General features: G+C 39.0%; 1 protein-coding gene across 3 annotated transcripts in view; it reads right to left on the bottom strand.

The window, feature by feature from the left end:
- Positions 1 to 21,913, bottom strand: part of Rrp6 (exosome component Rrp6) — a 65,457-nt gene extending 43,544 nt beyond the window's left edge. For 2 of the 3 annotated variants that reach the window (XM_071661056.1, XM_071661131.1), the window contains exons 1-10: positions 21,715 to 21,913; positions 20,457 to 20,581; positions 20,227 to 20,338; positions 18,123 to 18,203; positions 16,088 to 16,284; positions 11,491 to 11,677; positions 8,151 to 8,294; positions 5,749 to 5,939; positions 3,008 to 3,164; positions 2,612 to 2,760 (exon numbers count right to left, since the gene is read on the bottom strand). In XM_071661056.1, coding sequence (XP_071517157.1) covers positions 2,612 to 2,760; positions 3,008 to 3,164; positions 5,749 to 5,939; positions 8,151 to 8,294; positions 11,491 to 11,677; positions 16,088 to 16,284; positions 18,123 to 18,203; positions 20,227 to 20,338; positions 20,457 to 20,581; positions 21,715 to 21,783 — 1,412 coding nt within the window. In that variant the 5' untranslated portion in view covers positions 21,784 to 21,913. The remainder of the gene's footprint in view (positions 1 to 2,611; positions 2,761 to 3,007; positions 3,165 to 5,748; positions 5,940 to 8,150; positions 8,295 to 11,490; positions 11,678 to 16,087; positions 16,285 to 18,122; positions 18,204 to 20,226; positions 20,339 to 20,456; positions 20,582 to 21,714) is intronic. The other variant, XM_071660991.1, reaches the window with a different exon arrangement.
- Positions 21,914 to 22,641: the final 728 nt, after the last annotated feature.

Raw genomic sequence — 22,641 nt, 5'->3', positions numbered from 1 at the left:
GAAAGAGAGACTTTTGGATGTTAATGTGCTGAGAGGTGCAACTGGAGGGATGTCTGATCATTATCTTGTGGAGGCTAAGGTGAAGATTTGTATGGGTTTTCAGAAAAGAAGAGTGAATGTTGGGGTGAAGAGGGTGGTGAGAGTAAGTGAGCTTGAGAAGGAGACCTGTGTGAGGAAGTACCAGGAGAGACTGAGTACAGAATGGAAAAAGGTGAGAACAATGGAAGCAAGGGGAGTGGGGGAGGAATGGGATGTATTTAGGGAATCAGTGATGGATTGCGCAAAAGATGCTTGTGGCATGAGAAGAGTGGGAGGTGGGTTGATTAGAAAGGGTAGTGAGTGGTGGGATGAAGAAGTAAGAGTATTAGTGAAAGAGAAGAGAGAGGCATTTGGACGATTTTTGCAGGGAAAAAATGTAATTGAGTGGGAGATGTATAAAAGAAAGAGACAGGAGGTCAAGAGAAAGGTGCAAGAGGTGAAAAAAAGGGCAAATGAGAGTTGGGGTGAGAGAGTATCATTAAATTTTAGGGAGAATAAAAAGATGTTCTGGAAGGAGGTAAATAAAGTGCGTAAGACAAGGGAGCAAATGGGAACTTCAGTGAAGGGCGCAAATGGGGAGGTGATAACAAGTAGTGGTGATGTGAGAAGGAGATGGAGTGAGTATTTTGAAGGTTTGTTGAATGTGTTTGATGATAGAGTGGCAGATATAGGGTGTTTTGGTCGAGGTGGTGTGCAAAGTGAGAGGGTTAGGGAAAATGATTTGGTAAACAGAGAAGAGGTAGTGAAAGCTTTGCGGAAGATGAAAGCCGGCAAGGCAGCAGGTTTGGATGGTATTGCAGGGGAATTTATTAAAAAAGGGGGTGACTGTATTGTTGACTGGTTGGTAAGGTTATTTAATGTATGTATGACTCATGGTGAGGTGCCTGAGGATTGGCGGAATGCGTGCATAGTGCCATTGTACAAAGGCAAAGGGGATAAGAGTGAGCGCTCAAATTACAGAGGTATAAGTTTGTTGAGTATTCCTGGTAAATTATATGGGAGGGTATTGATTGAGAGGGTGAAGGTATGTACAGAGCATCAGATTGGGGAAGAGCAGTGTGGTTTCAGAAGTGGTAGAGGATGTGTGGATCAGGTGTTTGCTTTGAAGAATGTATGTGAGAAATACTTAGAAAAGCAAATGGATTTGTATGTAGCATTTATGGATCTGGAGAAGGCATATGATAGAGTTGATAGAGATGCTCTGTGGAAGGTATTAAGAATATATGGTGTGGGAGGAAAGTTGTTAGAAGCAGTGAAAAGTTTTTATCGAGGATGTAAGGCATGTGTACGTGTAGGAAGAGAGGAAAGTGATTGGTTCTCAGTGAATGTAGGTTTGCGGCAGGGGTGTGTGATGTCTCCATGGTTGTTTAATTTGTTTATGGATGGGGTTGTTAGGGAGGTAAATGCAAGAGTTTTGGAAAGAGGGGCAAGTATGAAGTCTGTTGGGGATGAGAGAGCTTGGGAAGTGAGTCAGTTGTTGTTCGCTGATGATACAGCGCTGGTGGCTGATTCATGTGAGAAACTGCAGAAGCTGGTGACTGAGTTTGGTAAAGTGTGTGGAAGAAGAAAGTTAAGAGTAAATGTGAATAAGAGCAAGGTTATTAGGTACAGTAGGGTTGAGGGTCAAGTCAATTGGGAGGTGAGTTTGAATGGAGAAAAACTGGAGGAAGTGAAGTGCTTTAGATATCTGGGAGTGGATCTGGCAGCGGATGGAACCATGGAAGCGGAAGTGGATCACAGGGTGGGGGAGGGGGCGAAAATTCTGGGGGCCTTGAAGAATGTGTGGAAGTCGAGAACATTATCTCGGAAAGCAAAGATGGGTATGTTTGAAGGAATAGTGGTTCCAACAATGTTGTATGGTTGCGAGGCGTGGGCTATGGATAGAGTTGTGCGCAGGAGGATGGATGTGCTGGAAATGAGATGTTTGAGGACAATGTGTGGTGTGAGGTGGTTTGATCGAGTGAGTAACGTAAGGGTAAGAGAGATGTGTGGAAATAAAAAGAGCGTGGTTGAGAGAGCAGAAGAGGGTGTTTTGAAGTGGTTTGGGCACATGGAGAGGATGAGTGAGGAAAGATTGACCAAGAGGATATATGTGTCGGAGGTGGAGGGAGCAAGGAGAAGAGGGAGACCAAATTGGAGGTGGAAAGATGGAGTGAAAAAGATTTTGTGTGATCGGGGCCTGAACATGCAGGAGGGTGAAAGGAGGGCAAGGAATAGAGTGAATTGGAGCGATGTGGTATACCGGGGTTGACGTGCTGTCAGTGGATTGAATCAAGGCATGTGAAGCATCTGGGGTAAACCATGGAAAGCTGTGTAGGTATGTATATTTGCGTGTGTGGACGTGTGTATATACATGTGTATGGGGGGGGGGGGGGGTTGGGCCATTTCTTTTGTCTGTTTCCTTGCGCTACCTCACAAACGCGGGAGACAGCGACAAAAAAAAAAATAAAAAAAAAATAAAATAAAATCAGTTGCAGTCACTCACAGTTTTGGCAAAAGGCAAATAACTATAGAATGTATTCAAGGTGGCTTATAATTATGGACAAAATGTGATAAGTACTTGGGAACTTACTCTGGGCTTTCATCCTGTTCTCGTGCAACTCTGTCTCGCCAGAGATACAGTTCTCGTAAAGCAAACATTTGTCTTGAATTAAAAGTTTTACGACTGCGGCGATACATGTCCATGTGACTGTCAGGCCCAACAATTGGCTTTTCATATCGCTGAAAAAAAATTCCAATGTGAAGTAAGTTCTTACTGAGTAGTGTGGTAACTGTAAACCATTACAATATGTATATTCTACAAGATCCATTATCAAGCAGTCACAGATAACCATCATTACAGATATCCTCCCCAAAATAATTGTTTAATCACAATCTATGCTTCTGAAAATGAGAATATTACAATAATCATATCATAAGAATGCCTATTCAAAGTAAAGAATAATAAATGTATCAACGAAACTCTTACCTTCATACAGATGTCTGCAGAACGGCTATAAACAGCAGAAATCAAGTTGTTCAGCTGGTTACCACGTTCAATAAGTTCATTTCTCATTATGTCATATATGTACAATAAGTAATGAGAATCTTGTCTTGCATAGTCAATGAAATCATCAGGAAGAGGCCTGAAAATATGGATGATCATTAACACTAATAATATGCATTTTTTTTTCAACATATATCATGGGCTGCTTAGATAATGGTGAAAAGCTATGCTATAAAATTAGAAAGAATTAACTGTTAACAAGCACTATAAAAACTCTTTCATTTATATCAACAGGTAAACAAGGTAGAAAATGAAACATTTATTCTGTAACTGAAACAAAGCGCTATCAGAGACATCCTCCAAAACAATTTTCCAAAACAGTTTAACACATACGAATTATTTGTTATTCTTGGGGGTAAGGGAAAGAGAATACTGCCCCCACATTCCCTGCATGTCATAGAAGGCAACTAAGAGGGGCAGAAGCAGGGGGCTGGAAATCCTCCCTTCCTGTGTTACTTTCTAAAAGGAAGAACAGAGTAAGGAGCCAATATTTGAGGAATTTTCCCTCTAAGGTTCTGTCATCTGTTCTTGACGCTATATTGCTGACATAGGATATGGCGAGTATGCATGAAAATTTCTTTTTAAAAGTATTCTTGCTATTCATCTTTTCTTCATAATCACTGAAATAACAGTGTGTATGACAAATATGCAAGGAAAGGCAGATATGCAAATATGTTTAGTAACCTTGGTGTTCAGTAAATATATTGCACTGATCCAGGCATATAACAAATAAAATATAAAAGTTATATAAACAAGGCATGTACAGAGCATCAGATTGGGGAAGAGCAGTGTGGTTTCAGAAGTGGTAGAGGATGTGTGGATCAGGTGTTTGCTTTGAAGAATGTATGTGAGAAATACTTAGAAAAGCAAATGGATTTGTATGTAGCATTTATGGATCTGGAGAAGGCATATGATAGAGTTGATAGAGATGCTCTGTGGAAGGTATTAAGAATATATGGTGTGGGAGGCAAGTTGTTAGAAGCAGTGAAAAGTTTTTATCGAGGATGTAAGGCATGTGTACGTGTAGGAAGAGAGGAAAGTGATTGGTTCTCAGTGAATGTAGGTTTGCGGCAGGGGTGTGTGATGTCTCCATGGTTGTTTAATTTGTTTATGGATGGGGTTGTTAGGGAGGTAAAGGCAAGAGTTTTGGAAAGAGGGGCAAGTATGAAGTCTGTTGGGGATGAGAGAGCTTGGGAAGTGAGTCAGTTGTTGTTCGCTGATGATACAGCGCTGGTGGCTGATTCATGTGAGAAACTGCAGAAGCTGGTGACGGAGTTTGATAAAGTGTGTGGAAGAAGAAAGTTAAGAGTAAATGTGAATAAGAGCAAGGTTATTAGGTACAGTAGGGTTGAGGGTCAAGTAAATTGGGAGGTGAGTTTGAATGGAGAAAAACTGGAGGAAGTGAAGTGTTTTAGATATCTGGGAGTGGATCTGGCAGCGGATGGAACCATGGAAGCAGAAGTGGACCATAGGGTGGGGGAGGGGGCGAAAATTCTGGGAGCCTTGAAGAATGTGTGGAAGTCGAGAACATTATCTCGGAAAGCAAAAATGGGTATGTTTGAAGGAATAGTGGTTCCAACAATGTTGTATGGTTGCGAGGCATGGGCTATGGATAGAGTTGTGCGCAGGAGGATGGATGTGCTGGAAATGAGATGTCTGAGGACAATGTGTGGTGTGAGGTGGTTTGATCGAGTAAGTAACGTAAGGGTGAGAGAGATGTGTGGAAATAAAAAGAGCGTGGTTGAGAGAGCAGAAGAGGGTGTTTTGAAATGGTTTGGGCACATGGAGAGAATGAGTGAGGAAAGGTTGACCAAGAGGATATATGTGTCGGAGGTGGAGGGAACGAGGAGAAGAGGGAGACCAAATTGGAGGTGGAAAGATGGAGTGAAAAAGATTTTGTGTGATCGGGGCCTGAACTTGCAGGAGGGTGAAAGGAGGGCAAGGAATAGAGTGAATTGGAGCAATGTGGTATACCGGGGTTGACGTGCTGTCAGTGGATTGAATCAAGACATGTGAAGTGTCTGGGGTAAACCATGGAAAGCTGTGTAGGTATGTATATTTGCGTGTGTGGACGTATGTATATACATGTGTATGGGGGGGGTTGGGCCATTTCTTTCGTCTGTTTCCTTGCGCTACCTCGCAAACGCGGGAGACAGCGACAAAGTATAAAAAAAAAAAAAAAAAAAAAAATAAACAATATTACCAGATCAATACCATATCAACCTACAACAAATACATCATATTATCAATCAAGTTTGCTAATCCTCTGCCCAACTTTCCTTCAATCATTAAATACAGTAAATTAATAATCTCTGATACAAAAATTCATGCAGGCCACAGATTATTTGGATTTTTCTCCAATCAGGAGTAAAAATTGTCACAGAGGTAAAAATTCATAAAAATTCTTATCAATGAGAAAATACAAAGACATCACATGAGGAAGGAAGAAAAATATGATAAAAGAAAAGTCTCTGATAAAAGAAACTCCTTGACAAAGAAATTTTATGGTTCTTGTGGATTGATTCAACATCTGGGAGAAAATTTATCTGGTTACATTTATGGATAATTTTCTCCAAGGAGAAAAAAAAGGAATGGGCCATGTAAAATGGGGCCTTTGAAAATAAACCTCAACTTTAAAATAAACCAAATACATTAAAAATCACCTTATTCTCCAGTCTGCTCTCTGGTAGACCTTGTTGGCTTGAATCTCACAGAAACGAGATAAGAGAGCAGCTAATGAGCGGTGGGGGTATTCAAGAACTACTGCTGCTTGATGAGTATCAAAAAGGTTGACCACATACACACCACAATCTCTTTGTAACCAAAGAACGTCATAATCAGACCCATGCAATATCTGAAATAAAATTGTGTTACATTAGAAACACACAGAGACATATATACATATCAATGGTAACAGACCTATGGAGGAAAGAGGAAAAAGCAAGGAACATAGTTAGATGGGAAAAAACATGAGATGTCAAGAGATTAGAGGGCAAAGAGCAAAGCCACTACCTCAAAAAGGTCAAGAATGTTTGGTGATATGAATGTCAGATTTAAAATAATGTTGATGAATGCAAACAGACTGGTAGTATATGAAAAAGAGCTATAATTCATGGACCAAATTTGGGACAACAAACCTGATACAGTTCAGTATTACTGGAATAGTAAAGAAAAAACTTTGTATGGCGATAAAATGTTAGGACTGGTAGTAGATGGAAATGAGCTATAGTTCATGGACCAAATTAGAAAGAACAAAGCCAACAGTTCATTCTCAATGGAAAACTGGAGACAAAACTTAGCACAGAGATAGAATCTGTTAAAATGGATAAATAATAAATGGTAGGTAGTAGTTGGTAAGCAGCCACTGACCAGGGAGGTATATTACTGGTACTGCCTGCCTGGGTATTGAGAGGGTTAGTGATGACTGTGTACTGAAACCAACACTTCTGTGGTTGTCTAGTTGTACCCCTTTGACCCAGGTAGCTGTCTTTTCTTTCTGCCTCACCCACACATGGACTGCTGGTATTCTGTCCACAAACATAAAGTTTCTCCTTGTCACAAATAACACTTGACAACAATTAACTTACATAACTCATTCTTGGGAACTCCAGATTTTCCTGCAATGAGCGCTCCACACTAGCCCTACCTTTTGGCAAAATGGTAGGAGCAATAGATAGAAGAGGTAGGTAGAAAAGTTAGACAGGAGCTTTGGGTAGAAACATTTGGTAAAAGTAATCGGCAGGAGCATTAACTGGGAGAATGAGCTAGTAGTAGTATTAGGTTATAGCATTATGCAGGAATATTACATAAACACACTGGTTAGTAGTAGTTGGTAGGAACATTAGGTATGAGCCTCTGAAAACTTTGGACTAGAGTTGCCCTATGCCATTGGCCTGTTAAGGGTGAATCACTAAATGCAAAGGAGCAACAATGGAGTTTGACAGTTATGGAGACTCTTTTGCTGTGGCTAACCATTTGAGGGAGTCCCCAAAGGGACTGGGCATCAGAGATAAAGATACAGACAGAAAAAAATGATAACAATGAGGCAATGATGACAAATGGGGAGAGGATGGATAGCCCAGTCAAACAGTTCATAATGGAAAGAGTAACACTGGGAAAGAAGTGCAAAGCAGTGTTGATAATTCATCATCCTCCAAAGAATTTCAAAACATTACAATTCAACATGGTAATAACACAAACTTGTTGAAAATGACTATATCCCCCACTCTAACCTAAAAACTTTGCATAATCAACATCATAAAGTCTGCTTTCCAAATCATGGGAGTGTTTAATGGAGTGCAACAAAGTACAAAAATTAAGAGAGCTAAGCTACTGGGAAAAGCTGGAGGCTTTAAATTTACCCACCTTGGAATAGAAAAGACTGAAGGATGACTTGATCACAAACTTTAAGATATTAAAAGAGATTGGTGAAGTGGACAGATCTCTGAGATATGTAAGGATAGATTAACCAGTGGACATAGAAAGGAATACAGAGGAATTCAAACAGCAACAGACCACTGGTAACTTTGAGGCTGTTTCTATTAGTAGAGATGTGAAAGTCATACATCACTGTGGTAAAAGTAGATATTAGAAAAATATCATAATATTTTCATATAGCTAAGGAAGCACAATCAATGACGGATGTGGATCTGAAGCAAAATATTTATCAAGTGTGTTCTTAAATGTATCGATGGTGCTACTTTTCAATCACTCTAATAGGTAAATCATTCAATTTGTTGAGGAAAAAGTAAAAGGTAAAATGTTTGCCTATGAGTTTGTTACCTTGTTAGATGCCCCTGTAAAATCAAGAAAAAGTATCCATCATTTCTCCCTCAATAAAATATGTATGTTATTGTAATGGGCTAAAAATGAGTTTGCATACATTTTCTAATACCAATCCATAATAGCCTTCGTTTATGTTGCTGTTTTTGATCAAATATCCTAATAAGTGTCTTATATCAGGAAAGAGATAAAGAAGGAGAGAGACAATTTTTACATGGAATATGGTAAACTTCATGCAAATGACAATTATGTAGTTATGGAAAAAAGTTTAAAGAAAACTCACCTTTGTTATTTTGGGATTCGTGAATACTTCATTAAGTATAGTGCATTTGCCTCTCAATTTGAGAGGGTCAACAATGTAATCTTGTTCCCTTGTTGATATTTGAATTAGGCAAGTAAGTCCTAAATACGACCGAAATGCATGGTGCTGTAATAAAGAGGGTAAATCATGTTTATAAACAATCATCATGAAAGGACATATGTTTCTTAATGTATCATGGATATGAAAATGTCAGGATGAAAACCTCACATTCCAATGATTTGAAGAACATCCTGGAATAAGGCATATAATAATATGCTGTACAATGAGCAGCCCTATAATAGCATTATAAAGAACTTTTCTGTGATTAAGCAAATTTTATGTGTAACTTAGATGCAAATGTCTTTATCAGATAACTGCACCCCATCCCACTTTTCAGTTTATAACATGATTTTTCAAGATATAGCTTCAGATGTCTGTGCATGTGTATGTATGTATACACTGAAATGTATAGGTATGTATATGCAGGTGTGTGGGCGTTTATGTATATACGTGTATGCGGGTGGGTTGGGCCATTCTTTCGCTGTTTCCTTGTGCTTCCTCGCTAACATGGAGACAGCGACTAAGTATAATAATATAAGAGCTTCAGATGCTGCTTGTATCACACTCGAGAATAACCTGACAGGGTAAATTTCATGTGTGCTTTCAGAAAGAGCGTTGTCATAAAATGGCATACTCTATCCACATCAAGAGAATAATACCTTAATCACAGTTTGGATAACAAGGAATCACCCTTCTGCTCACATAGGTCTACCCGTTGCTCTGTTCACTCCAAGGTACCTAAATCATTCTACCTCCAAATTCTCTCCATTTCAACTCACAGTCAGACTAACCCATCATGCCCTACTACCTCAAAACCTTTCTTTTATTTACATTCCCTCTCAACTCCCTCCACTTAAGCACTCTTCGAAGCTCAGACACCTAATTCTGAAATTTTTACATTCAAGTCTGACAACAGAGATGTGTTATCTGCAATCAAGAAATGACTCACCTTTCAGACAACCTCTACCTCTGAAGTTTTGCCTCTCTCTCTTAGACCCTTGCATTTGCCTCTGTCACTACCCCATTCACAGACAAGCTAAACAGCCACTATGACATCACACACCCTTGACACAGACCCACCTTCATTTGAAACCACTCACCTTCCTTACTTTCTACTTGCATACATGCCTTACTCTCCACATAAAAACTTTCCAGTGTTTCTAGTAGCTTTCCTCCCATACCATATATGGTAGCGTCTTCCACAAGGCACATCTGTCAACTCTTTCAATCACTTTCTCCAGTGTCATAAATGCAACAAACAAATCCCTCTTTTCCTCTAAGTATTCTTTTTTTTAAACAAATTTTCAAAACACATATATGATCCACACATCCTTTACAACTCCTAAAGCCTCATTGTTCTTTCCTATCTGATGTCTATTCATGCCACCATCCCCTCCATCATGACTCTCCAGTACAAATTACAAGGTATATCAAAGTGACATACTTCTGTAATTTGTGAATCAATTTTTGTCATGCCTCTTAATAATGGCACTTCTTTATATAGGCATTCTACCAGTCCTCATGTTCACCTTGGGCCGTACATACATGGAAAATCCTACCCAACCAGTCCATAACACAACCCTTTCCTGAGAAACTGACCTGCAATCCCATCCACATCAGCTCCTTTGCCACACTTCGTCATATTCAAGGTGTTCACCACCTCTTCTCTTTTCATCAAACCATTTGCTGTGACTCTCTTGCTTTGCATACCTTGCCCCAAATACCCAATACCTGCCATCTTGTCATCTAACTCATTCAAAAGTCCTTCAAAATGCTCCAGCTCCTCTTTCCATCCTTACCTGATACTAATTCCCTATCTGCTACCATCATTGATGTCCCAGTTTGTTCTCATTTTCTCCTTACACAATTATTCACCTTAAAGAAATTATCTTTTCCCTCTCTGAAGTTTGCTGATGTATGCTCACCCTAACTTTCATTTGCCATCTTTTTCAGCCCCTGTAACTTTCTCTTGACCTCCTGTTGCTTTCTCTTGTGCGTCTCTCAATCACTCACACTCCTTCCCTATAGGTATCATCCATACACTTCACTTTTCCTCTTTTTATCTTTCACTAGCTCCTCTAGCTCCCACTAGATCCTTGCTCCTGCCTCTTTTAGTCATCTTCTACTTCTACAACATGCAGGAGATATATGGGTAGTATTCTTTCCCTCTCTCCTATCCCACTAATCCACCAGGAAATCAATTTTCATTTGTAATATCACAGCAAATATTGTTTCCACATAGCAGAAGTCATACTACATTCCTTGAGAACCACTTCCAAATTTTAGTTAGGATTTTTATTGAAAAATGAATTTGAGTATGCAATGATTTCCAACATGAACAACTGCCATAATACTGGCATTTTAAAGGACTGCATTGAACTCTTAAACCTGAAGATTGGTTCAAGACTTTAATACCCTTACTTTAATATCCCTTACCTGTGTTATTTTTGAGCATAGAACCCATAACATCTTAAACCTATCTACTTAGTCATAACCAGAAGTGGAGGGTAAATCTTAAATGGAAAGAGTGTAATATCATGTATCAAGAGCACTTAAACTCACATTAACAATTTTACTGGGTGCGTTAGAAGTGTGACCATTACGTACATTAATCTTTCTTTTGCCTCCAAGAGCTTCAGGATTCTGAAGAAATGGTGCAACCAGTGGTAACCTGGCTGCTTTCTTACAAGTGTTAATTCTAAGTGTGAAAATAGTCTAATACTCCTACTAACATTTCTTTTAAAATCCAATCCATAAATGACAATTCTCCTTTAGATTGGAGAAAGCATATGGTCATATAGGAAGAGAGAAACAATAATTCAACATGCAAGACATGCAACGAGCACTTCACACTAGCCTGCCTTTTAGGCAAAATCTCATTATGGGGACTATTATGCTGAAAAACATTTTCTTTATATTTCTCTTTCTGATGCTAATGGGATTACCTATGTAGAAGAAATTACCATTTTCTGTTTCTTCTATTCTTTATTCTCACTTATATCTTTTATCTTTTCTCACTTCTTAGCCTCTACTTTCTTTTTAATATATGCTTGCAAAGGTAATCTTAACTATTTTTTCCATACTTATATTTCACTATGTAAGCAACAAGCAACTGTTTCCACAGAAAGCTTATTATGATCCGAGTATGACTATTATGCCCCTTGCACTTGCAAGTGGTCAGTAGCCAAAACGTTTTTGGAAGATAAGCATACAAAACTCTTTTAAATATACATATGCCTTTCATTCAATTGTGGTAACTTACCTCTAAATCAACAGCAAATTCTGTGCAAGTACTGAGTTCTGCAACCATTTTCTTTAAGTCATCTTCAGTGTTTACCATAATGAAAGGTGTATCTGCCATAGGTTTGGGGGGTGTTGGGGTAACAGGCTGCAGCTGTGAGGGTAGTGGATTCCAGTGCTGGAGCTCATATTCATATGGATGCGAGTAACTGCAAACCAAGGAGTTTTATATACAATATTGATTTAACCAGTTCAATTACTAAAACAGATATTTCATTTCATCTATATTTTCAAAGACAGCCTTGAAATCATGAAATAATACTGTGCATAATTTCTGCCTCAAAGGCTACCTCCCTAAGTAAAGACATGATGAACAGATATGAAAATGAAATGTATTTACCTTTTTCCCTGCTCGGCATGAGCCCATTATGTGCAGTTTCATTCATGCATTTCATTTTCTGACACCAGATTTAGAAAATGTGGGGTAGGTTTCACTCACTACAGGTAAGCAACAGGATAAGTGAAACAACCTGACCTTGTTCAGCCCAAACCAAACTGAAGGCATACTTGTATAATTTGCCTTTTCTTGCTCTCATTTGAACTGGAAAGTATGCTGTGTGTATATGTAGGGATGCCTTATGTCTCAGGCAACTATGAGTAGCACAAGGGAAATATTCTAGAGTGTCAGTTACCCACAAAACAGGATGAGGTAAGTAAAATCCTGGCACTCCTAGGTATGTACTCCATCCTATATGGGTTGAACATCACAACCTCTAACCCTAATATTTTCTTCCCTTAAAGATATTTAAGTAAGTTAACTTTTCACATTTTGACTGCTGTATAAATCATGCCTACTTTCTGCTACATTACTGAAACCTTCATTGCAGTAGAGCAGTCAAAACACCTGTGCACAATTTTTTTTTTTTTTTTTTTGCTTTGTCGCTGTCTCCCGCGTTTGCGAGGTAGCGCAAGGAAACAGACAAAAGAATGGCCCAACCCACCCCCATACACATGTATATACATACGTCCACACACGCAAATATACATACCTACACAGCTTTCCATGGTTTACCCCAGACGCTTCACATGCCCTGATTCAATCCACTGACAGCACGTCAACCCCGGTATACCACATCGATCCAATTCACTCTATTCCTTGCCCTCCTTTCACCCTCCTGCATGTTCAGGCCCCGATCACACAAAATCTTTTTCACTCCATCTTTTCACCTCCAATTTGGTCTCCCACTTCTCGTTCCCTCCACCTCCGACACATATATCCTCTTGGTCAATCTTTCCTCACTCATTCTCTCCATGTGCACAATATATATTTCCGTTAATTCAAAAAGACGGTTGAGTTGACAAACTCTGATTTCTAATGCTAAAATTCATCCATCATTAACCATGATATGAAAATATATGGTTCACAAAGCAAGTGATAAAGCAGCAGCATTCATCTGATTTATTGCTATAATATACTATAATATACTATAATATGCTATAATATACTGTGCAAAGTGAGAGGGTTAGGGAAAATGATTTGGTATACAGAGAAGAGGTAGTAAAAGCTTTGCGGAAGATGAAAGCCGGCAAGGCAGCGGGTTTGGATGGTATTGCAGTAGAATTTATTAAAAAAGGGGGTGACTGTATTGTTGACTGGTTGGTAAGGTTATTTAATGTATGTATGACTCATGGTGAGGTGCCTGAGGATTGGCGGAGTGCTTGCATAGTGCTATTGTACAAAGGCAAAGGGGATAAAAGCGAGTGCTCAAATTATAGAGGTATAAGTTTGTTGAGTATTCCTGGTAAATTATATGGGAGGGTATTGATTGAGAGGGTGAAGGCATGTACAGAGCATCAGATTGGGGAAGAGCAGTGTGGTTTCAGAAATGGTAGAGGATGTGTGGATCAGGTGTTTGCTTTGAAGAATGTATGTGAGAAATACTTAGAAAAGCAAATGGATTTGTATGTAGCATTTATGGATCTGGAGAAGGCATATGACAGAGTTGATAGAGATGCTCTGTGGAATGTATTAAGAATATATGGTGTGGGAGGCAAGTTGTCAGAAGCAGTGAAAAGTTTTTATTGAGGATGTAAGGCATGTGTGCGTGTAGGAAGAGAGGAAAGTGATTGGTTCTCAGTGAATGTAGGTTTGTAGCAGGGGTGTGTGATGTCTCCATGGTTGTTTAAGCTGTTTATGGATGGGGTTGTTAGGGAGGTGAATGCAAGAGTTTTGGAAAGAGGGGCAAGTATGCAGTCTGTTGTGGATGAGAGAGCTTGGGAAGTGAGTCAGTTGTTGTTCGCTGATGATACAGCACTGGTGGCTGATTCATGTGAGAAATTGCAGAAGCTGGTGACTGAGTTCGGTAACGTGTGTGAAAAAAGAAAGCTGAGAGTAAATGTGAATAAGAGCAAGGTTATTAGGTACAGTAGGGTTGAGGGACAAGCCAATTGGGAGGTAAGTTTGAATGGAGAAAAACTGGAGGAAGTGAAGTGTTTTAGATATGTGGGAGTGGATTTGGCAGCGGATGGAACCATGAAAGCGGAAGTGAATCATAGGGTGGGGGAGGGGGGCGAAAGTTCTGGGAGCGTTGCAGAATGTGTGGAAGTCGAGAACATTATCTCGGAAAGCAAAAATGGGTATGTTTGAGGGAATGGTGGTTTCAACAATATGTCGTGAGGTGTGGACTATGGATAGAGTTGTGCGGAAGAGGGTGGATGTGCTAGAAATGAAATGTTTGAGGACAATATGTGGTTTGAGATGGTTTGATCGAGTAAGTAATAATAGGGTAAGAGAGATGTGTGGTAATAAAAAGAGTGTGGTTGAGAGAGCAGAAGAGGGTGTTTTGAAATGGTTTGGTAACATGGAGAGAATGAGCGAGGAAAGATTGACCAAGAGGATATATGTGTCAGAGGTGGAGGGAACGAGGAGAAGTGGGAGACCAAATTGGAGGTGGAAAGATGGAGTGAAAAAGATTTTGAGTGATTGGGGCCTGAACATGCAGGAGGGTGAAAGGCATGCAAGGATTAGAGTGAATTGGAACGATGTGGTATACTGGGGTCGACGTGCTGTCAATGGATTGAACCAGGGCATGTGAAGCGTCTGGGGTAAACCATGTAAAGTTCTGTGGGGCCTGGATGTGGAAAGGGAGCTGTGGTTTCGGTGCATTATTACCTGACAGCTAGAGACTGAATGTGAACAAATGTGGCCTTTGTTGTCTTTTCCTAGCGCTACCTCATGCACATGAGGGGGGGTTGTCTATTTTATGTGTGGCGGGGTGGTGATGGGAATAAATAAAGGCAAACAGTATGAATTATGTACATGTGTATACATGTATATGTCTGTGTGTATATATATGTATATGTTGAGATGTATAGGTATGTATATTTGCGTGTGGACGTGTATGTATATACATGTGTATGTGGGTGGGTTGGGCCATTTCTTTCGTCTGTTTCCTTGTGCTACCTCGCTAACGTATACATACATATTATACATATATACAAATGTACACATTCACACTTGCTGCCTTCATCTATTCCAATGCCAACCGCCACACATGAAATGGCACCCCCTCCCCCGGCGTGCATGCACGAGGTAGCACTAGGAAAAGACAACGAAGGCCACATTCGTTCATACTCAGTCTGAATAACGTTATCAGTGTTATAATAAAAGCATTATCATTAAATTTTTGATTGTCACTATACTTGTAATGCTAACTTTGATTTGTAAAACAGATGAAAAAGAGTATGTACTCTAGATTTCATTGCTTTTACCTAATACTGTACTTTAATCCACATATGATATGAACTGCGACTAATTTAAGAAAAAGCACATGTCTAGTCTGAGGTAATGGAAAAAGGGTCCTTAACAGGAAAGCACTGAGCATTAGGAAGGATCAGGCCTATACACTCCCAGGTAAGATGTGAATAAAGGTTTTTCTGCTTCTCACTTGCAAACTGTACTAAAAAAAGCTTCCTTTTCAGTAATAAGAATACATAAGACAACTTTTAACTGGATTGGAATTTGCTACATATATGGCATTTTCCAGTGTGGCTGGGTGTTACAAACCTGTAACTCCCAGCGTTTTAATGATGTAAATACCACTCATCCTTTACTAACAACCTTCTCAGTGATTGGAAGATGCTGGCTCAGCCTGGATTCACCAAATGACCAATCAGCAAACCTCCACAAAATGAGGACTTAATCATCCTACTAGCCATCTGGCTGGTATCTACCTGCCACTAATTCTAAAGATCTCAAGCACATAGACAATCAACTTTAGCCTTCTTTTTCATTCTGTTGGGTAGTGGTACCAGGTAATAGGGTGTGGGGCTTGGTGATGGGATGCGGAGTATGGTAATGGGTGAGTATGATCAGGCAGTGAAGTTCTGGGGCTAAGTGAAAAGGGTGTGGAACTAGGTTATATGAAGTGTTGTATGAAATGATGGGATGTACTAGATGATGATAGGGATGATAGGTGATAGGGATGTGAGGCTAGATGTGCTGCAAATGGGTCAAGATGACAGAGGAAGCCAGTGCTCACACAGCTGCCATCACCTCTTTTACCCACTCACCTTCAAATAAGCAAAAACCATCGACATTTAGAATTATAGTAACTCACTATTCTCGACCACAACTGTCAACACATATCAAGATGGAAAGTGGCTTGAGGGAGTTGGGTTTCTCTTTGATGATGGGGATAAAAGGTTGTTTAGCTGAATTATTGATCTTTACTTCAAAGAACATCTGTGGCTTCTGGACATTTCGGGATGCTAGCAGAACAACACTCTTTCCAGTAGTAATGCTTGGAGCAGGGCCCTGAAGAAAAGAAATACAGAGTTGCAAAACTGATTTTCATGATACAAGTCTCAAAAAGTACAAGTATGAAGGAAAAGCAAATATATTCATTTATTATACATAATCACTGTCTCCTGCTTCAGCAAGGTAGTGCAAGGAAATAGACGAGGAATGGCCCAACCCACCCACACACACATGTATATACATAAACGCCTATACACGCAATATACATACATGTACATTTCAATGTATATACACATATACACACACAGACATACAGACATATGCACATATTCATACTTGCTGCCTTCATCCACTCCTGTCGCCACTATGCCACACATGAAATAACATCCCCCCCCCCTCTACATGCGTGCCAGGTAGCGCTAGGAAAAGACAACAAAGGCCACATTCATTTACACCCAGTCTCTAGCTGTCATGTGTAATGCACCGAAACCACAGCTCCCTTTCCACCTCCAGGCCCCCCAAAACTTTCCATGGATTATCCCAGACATTTCACATGCCCTGGTTCATTCCATTGACAGCACATCAACCCCTATATACCACATCATTCCCATTCACTCTATTCCTTGCATACCTTTCACCCTCCTGTGCGTTCAGGCAATAATTGCTCAAAATCTTTTTCACTCCAACCTTCTGCCTCCAATTTGGTCTCCCACTTCTCCTTCTTCCCTCAACCTCTGACACACATATCCTCTTTGTCAATCTTTCCTCACTCATTCTCTCCATATGTCCAAACCATTTCAACACATCCTCTTCTGCTCTCTCAACCACACTCTTTTTATTACCACACATACCTCTTACCCTCTCATTACTTACTCGATCAAACCACCTCACACCACATATTGTCCTCAAACATTTCATTTCCAACACATCCACCCTCCTCCATACAACCCTATCCATCGCCCACGCCTTGCAGCCATATAACATTGTTGAAACAATTATTCCTTCAAACATATCCATTTTTGCTCTCCAATATAACATTCTCACCTTCCACACATTCTTCAACGCTCCCAGTATCTTTGCCCCATCCCCCACCCTGTGACTCACTTCTGCTTCCATGGTTCCATCCACTGCTAAGTCAAATCCCAGATATCTAAAACACTTAACTTCCTCCAGTTTTTCTTCATTCAAACTTACCTCCCAATTAACTTGTCCCTCAACCCTGCTGAACCTTATAACCTTGCTCTTATTCACATTTACTCTCAACTTTCTCCTTTCACACATATGGAATATAAATATGGAATATAAAACAAATATTTCTTAACTAAAACATATATGAATTGTGGAAACACATACCTAAGAAAAAAGTCAGCTAAAAAAAAAAAAAAAAAAAAAAAAAAAAAAACTTTAAACAGGCTCTAAACTGAAAAATCAAGGTGGGTAGCTCACTACCATGCAATTAATTGACCACCAAAGGTTTTAAGAATTAGTGAAGCTACACAATTTCACAAATCAGGTTTATTCTAATAAAATTTGCCCATCAGAGTACTGTTGTTACACTTAAATAACAATTATGCCTATCACCCAAAGTGGATTCAGGTGGCATGACCCAAGGGTAAAGATGCATAACTGCCAAACATGTTCCTTAGAAGATTACTAAGGCCTCCAGGCTTCTCATCCTTTGTTTGGGTTGCCATCTGTGGCTAGCCAACAGAGTCTACTGAATGCATGGAATTCAGCTTGTAGCAGCAAATCAAATATGTAGATTGACATTAGCAACAACCTGCAAAATACATGCACAATGATGCCAACTGTACTGGGAGGGTTGATAAACACTGCTGTTTTGTTCATAAAAATTGTATCTCAGTGTACTGCTTTATCACAAAAATAATACTTGCCTGAACTTTCCTCACTTCTGTATCTAGCACTTCAGCACTTGAATTTTTCTTTAGTCCAGAAGCCTCATCTATGTCAGAATTCTGAAAATCAAGAAATATTTGGCTATATATCAAAGCAACTTTAAATGTTTTCAACAAATTATCTTATTTAGTTTACAACATAATTTATCAACAGAAGAACTTACGTGTTATAAGAATCATTTCCATATCTTCTAATAATGCTTCATAACTTGTATTCTATCAATAAACAGTACATAATCATCTTTGGTGGTGTAATACATGTATACCCAAACAGAAGGCTGTCTTTCACCCACTGCTATTTTACTTCCCTATCTTCTCACTTCTCTACTCCTCTTCACTTATTTCTCTTGATATCTGACTTTACCCACCTCCAATATCTGTATCAGCAGTTGTTAGGCTCTTATCAAATTTCAAGACCTACACATTTCTTGTAGCATAACTTCCCATAAGAGATAATATGCTCATTGCAACTGCAACAAGAATTCCTCAGAGTGCACTTTGATCATTCAAGTAGTACTTGCCCATGGATGTAGCATCAAGGGTGAAAGAGTTGTCATTTATTTTCACATTCTCACACTACAATAATATTCAAACTCTATGACGAAACTCCACTTGTGAGATTACGAATAAAGGGGAAAACGCATGTTGAACAGATGTGATTAGAAATGTTGTGGAAGAGAAGAAAAAGGCATACTTGCTGCTTGAACTTATTCACCTCCAACTTTCATTCCTTCATCAATGTCTGAAAGTGCTTTTTCTCACTATAGCCCATGATTTCTTATCAGTTGCTCGAGTTGTAAAAGTCTGACCAAAATACAGTTTTGAATTCAATCTTCAGTCTCTCTAATCAGTACCCATGTTGTTCAATATTTTCCTTACCACATTCAATTGAACTCTAACAAAAGCCTTCTTAGTGTCAATAAAAGATACATATTTTATCTATTTGATTATACTTTGTTGCTGTCTCCCGCGTTAGCGAGGTAATGCAAGGAAACAGACAAAAAAATGGCCCAACCCATGCACATACACATGTATTCTTATGAGTCCACAGGGAAAATGAAACACGAAAAGTTCCCAAGTGCACTTTCATGTAATAATCACATCATCAGGGGAGACACAGAGAGAAATATAACAGTCAGTTGATATACATCGAAGAGACGAAGCTTGGACGCCATTTGGTAAACATGTGATTGTCCAAAACAATCACATGTTTACCAAATGGCATCCTAGCTTCGTCTCTTCGATGTATATCAACTGACTGTTATATTTCTCTCTGTGTCTCCCCTGATGATGTGATTATTACTCGAAAAAGCACTTGGGAACTTTTTGTGTTTCATTTACCCTGTGGACTCATAAGAACATCTTGATCACACGCAAAATTGTGATCCTTTCCAACTTACACATGTATATAAATAAACACCCACACACGCATATATACATACCTATACATTTCAACGTATACATACATATACATACACACATATACATATACACATGTACATATTCATACTTGCTGCCTTCATCCATTCCCATCGCCACCCCACCGCACATGAAATGGCACCCCCCCTCCCCCCCACATATGCACGAGGTAGCGCTAGGAAAAGACAACATACATATACCTCTAAATTTCCTCCTAACATTGAAAGGCATCAGTCACTTCTCTTGTTCCACATCCTGATGCAAGTCCAAACTAATCTTTACCTTGGGAAGTATATAAAAAGGAATGAATTAAAATGCAATGAAGCATGAGCATGACAAGACTGAAGCAATTATAAAAAAGATTAAAAAGAAAAGTAGAATAGTGAAGGATGGTTTGAAGTTTGAGAATACAGCATACAGTGTACCATGGTTCTGTTACCATAAGCAATCAAAATAATTTAGTCTGATATCTAAGATCTGGTAAATGCTATAGCAGCTACTTCTTTCTAAGTAGTAGTTGTAATTAGGCCTAACCTAAATGGCAAGGCATACAGTCTCCTTATCATCACTAAACAAAGCAAAACAACAACTACAACAACAAAACATAAACAACAGAATGAAACACAGAAAATGTACAATGTGCAAATCTAAAAATTCTACTCACTATTCTCTCAAGCAGAGCATCATTTCCTTCCCTTATCATGTCAAACTGGTCAAGTAGCTTGTACTCAGATAAACCCAACTTGATGTCCTGATGACTGAAGATGCTACTAATTCTGTGAAATGAAGAAAACAAATTAAGAGATATCCTACAGTATATCCTACAGATATCCTACAGTAGTTCCAAATTCATTGCAGAACTTAATCACAATGCAGAGCATAGGGAATACTTACAGTGATGTAACACAGGAGTTGACTTGTTCCATTGTTCGTTGAACCCCGCCATAATCACGGTAATGATGCCAACCCTGAAGTTCGCTGCTCACTTTTTGACATCCCCGAACAGTACTCATGATGTTCTGAAATGATCAGGTAAAGACACAGTTGCAGATAAGAGAACATGAATTTTTTCATTGAATAACTAGCATACTGTTTAATACAAAGACCTTGCGTTTTTCTCTTTCAAATTATTGTGAGACACTTTCAAGTTTCTTCATTGGTAGTTTAAGCAGCAATGACAGGGCAATTTATGGAGAAGTGGGTGTAACTTTATGACAGTGATGGGATGGTGTGGACTATTGAGTAAATGTTGCACCACCTAGGTCCACTGTAACCCTATAAATATTATGTCGATTGTGTAAATATGAAGTAAAATAAATGCAAAAGCTAACCAGAGAGCAAAATGTTTCACTATACAAAATTATACACAGCTTGTGGTACAAACACCTCTGCAAATATCTATGAAGCGAAACAAGTATAAAATGCCATGTTCCCCACATAGCAAATGCAACCCTTTATTCTATAAATGAAGGATATCACGAATGAACACCCATTACTCTATCCTAGCCACATGAGTAACTGAAAGGACACTTACTATTTAATGAAGGGGAGGTTCAAAACACTATCTTACCCCAAAAAATGAGGTGTCATGATGATGATTCACCTACTTAAAACATCACAAAACATATGAGGTCAATAAAGGCTCATTAACAAAGCTCAATGATTGTACAGCAACCTGTCCAGGAACAGTGTGGAGAAAGAGGAAGTTTGTTGTTGGTTAGTTCAATCATAACATAGGCTCATTAACAAAGCTCAATGATTGTACAGCAACCTGTCCAGGAACAGTGTGGAGAAAGAGGAAGTTTGTTGTTGGTTAGTTCAATCATAACATTGAAAATTTACAGTCAATATCAACTGCTATATAATGATGCGTGAGATTTTTATAGATTCTATTGTTTTCTAGTGAGTGAACTTATTCTGCACCCAAGGTTTCCTTGGTCATCAGAGCCCTCTTGTCTTATACCTGCCATGTAATTTATATCTATTGGCTTAAACCATTCTCTCACGTTCTGAACCACTTCTACAAAGCACGAGGAATCCACTCATGTGAGTTCCTCTTAAATTCATTTGCATTCCTGCTAAATAAATGTGCTACCTTTGTGGTGTCCCTAAAGTAAACCTTCAACCATAATAATGTTTATCCCAAACTCACCTTCACATAATCGTCCAGTGACTGCATATCTTCGAGAGCATTATCATCATTTGCCATGTCTGAAGTCATAATTACTTCTGTCCTTGCAGTGGAGTTTGTTTTAAATCTATTAGTGCATGCAGTAGTCTCAACCCCTCATGAGTACAACTGAACGAGTCAACAACAGACACTCACGCAGCCGAGCAATACACCAAACAAACACATATGGACGCACAAGATTTCCAGCGCAGACTATCACCATGTGAAAGTATTATTCGCTACATGTGATAACAGGAAAATTACGTCTATAATTTTTTTTTTTTTTAGTTTTTTTTTTTGCACAAGAGTACACACTTGGTGCACGAATCAAGACAACGATCAATGGCTTACAGACTAAACGTAAAATCGATGCACACAAGAGTGTGAGGGGAAGGGGAAAATCAAATTTGGGGATCACTGACCACGTGAGGATTATGATGCGAGAGAACAATAATTTACATTGGTGAACATACTTCGAACCCACATATTATAGCAGAGCAACAAATAGATGATATTAAAGAGAAGTTATAGTAAATAATCTATTGCAATGATATGATTCGAGGTCCGGTGTAAGCTACACTAACAACCCCGTTTGTTTCGTAGTATTCTTTTTAAACTTTTGAGTTTCCTCAAGAGACTTGTAGTCTTCGTGAGTTTATTGGCAAAATCTTTCTTTCAGTTTTACCGAAGATAACACGTAAAGCATATTTACAACTCAGCTTCTTATTTTTACTAATAACAGTCTTTTCCCGTCAGGCATATGATTTCTCATTTGTAGTTATATTCTCGTTACTTGATACCAATATCTATTTAACAATCCCTAAAAGCATCATTATTTATCTGTTTTAGGTGTGGTAACAAATGAGATGAAACTAGTCTAAGCATGTTGACTCATGTCTTCTGGTATGC

Source organism: Panulirus ornatus, chromosome 1 (genome assembly GCF_036320965.1).
Source record: "Panulirus ornatus isolate Po-2019 chromosome 1, ASM3632096v1, whole genome shotgun sequence".
Classification (NCBI taxonomy): Eukaryota; Metazoa; Arthropoda; class Malacostraca; order Decapoda; family Palinuridae; genus Panulirus; species Panulirus ornatus.
Note: the sequence above shows the minus strand (reverse complement) of the source record. Positions and strands in the feature narration are given on the sequence as shown.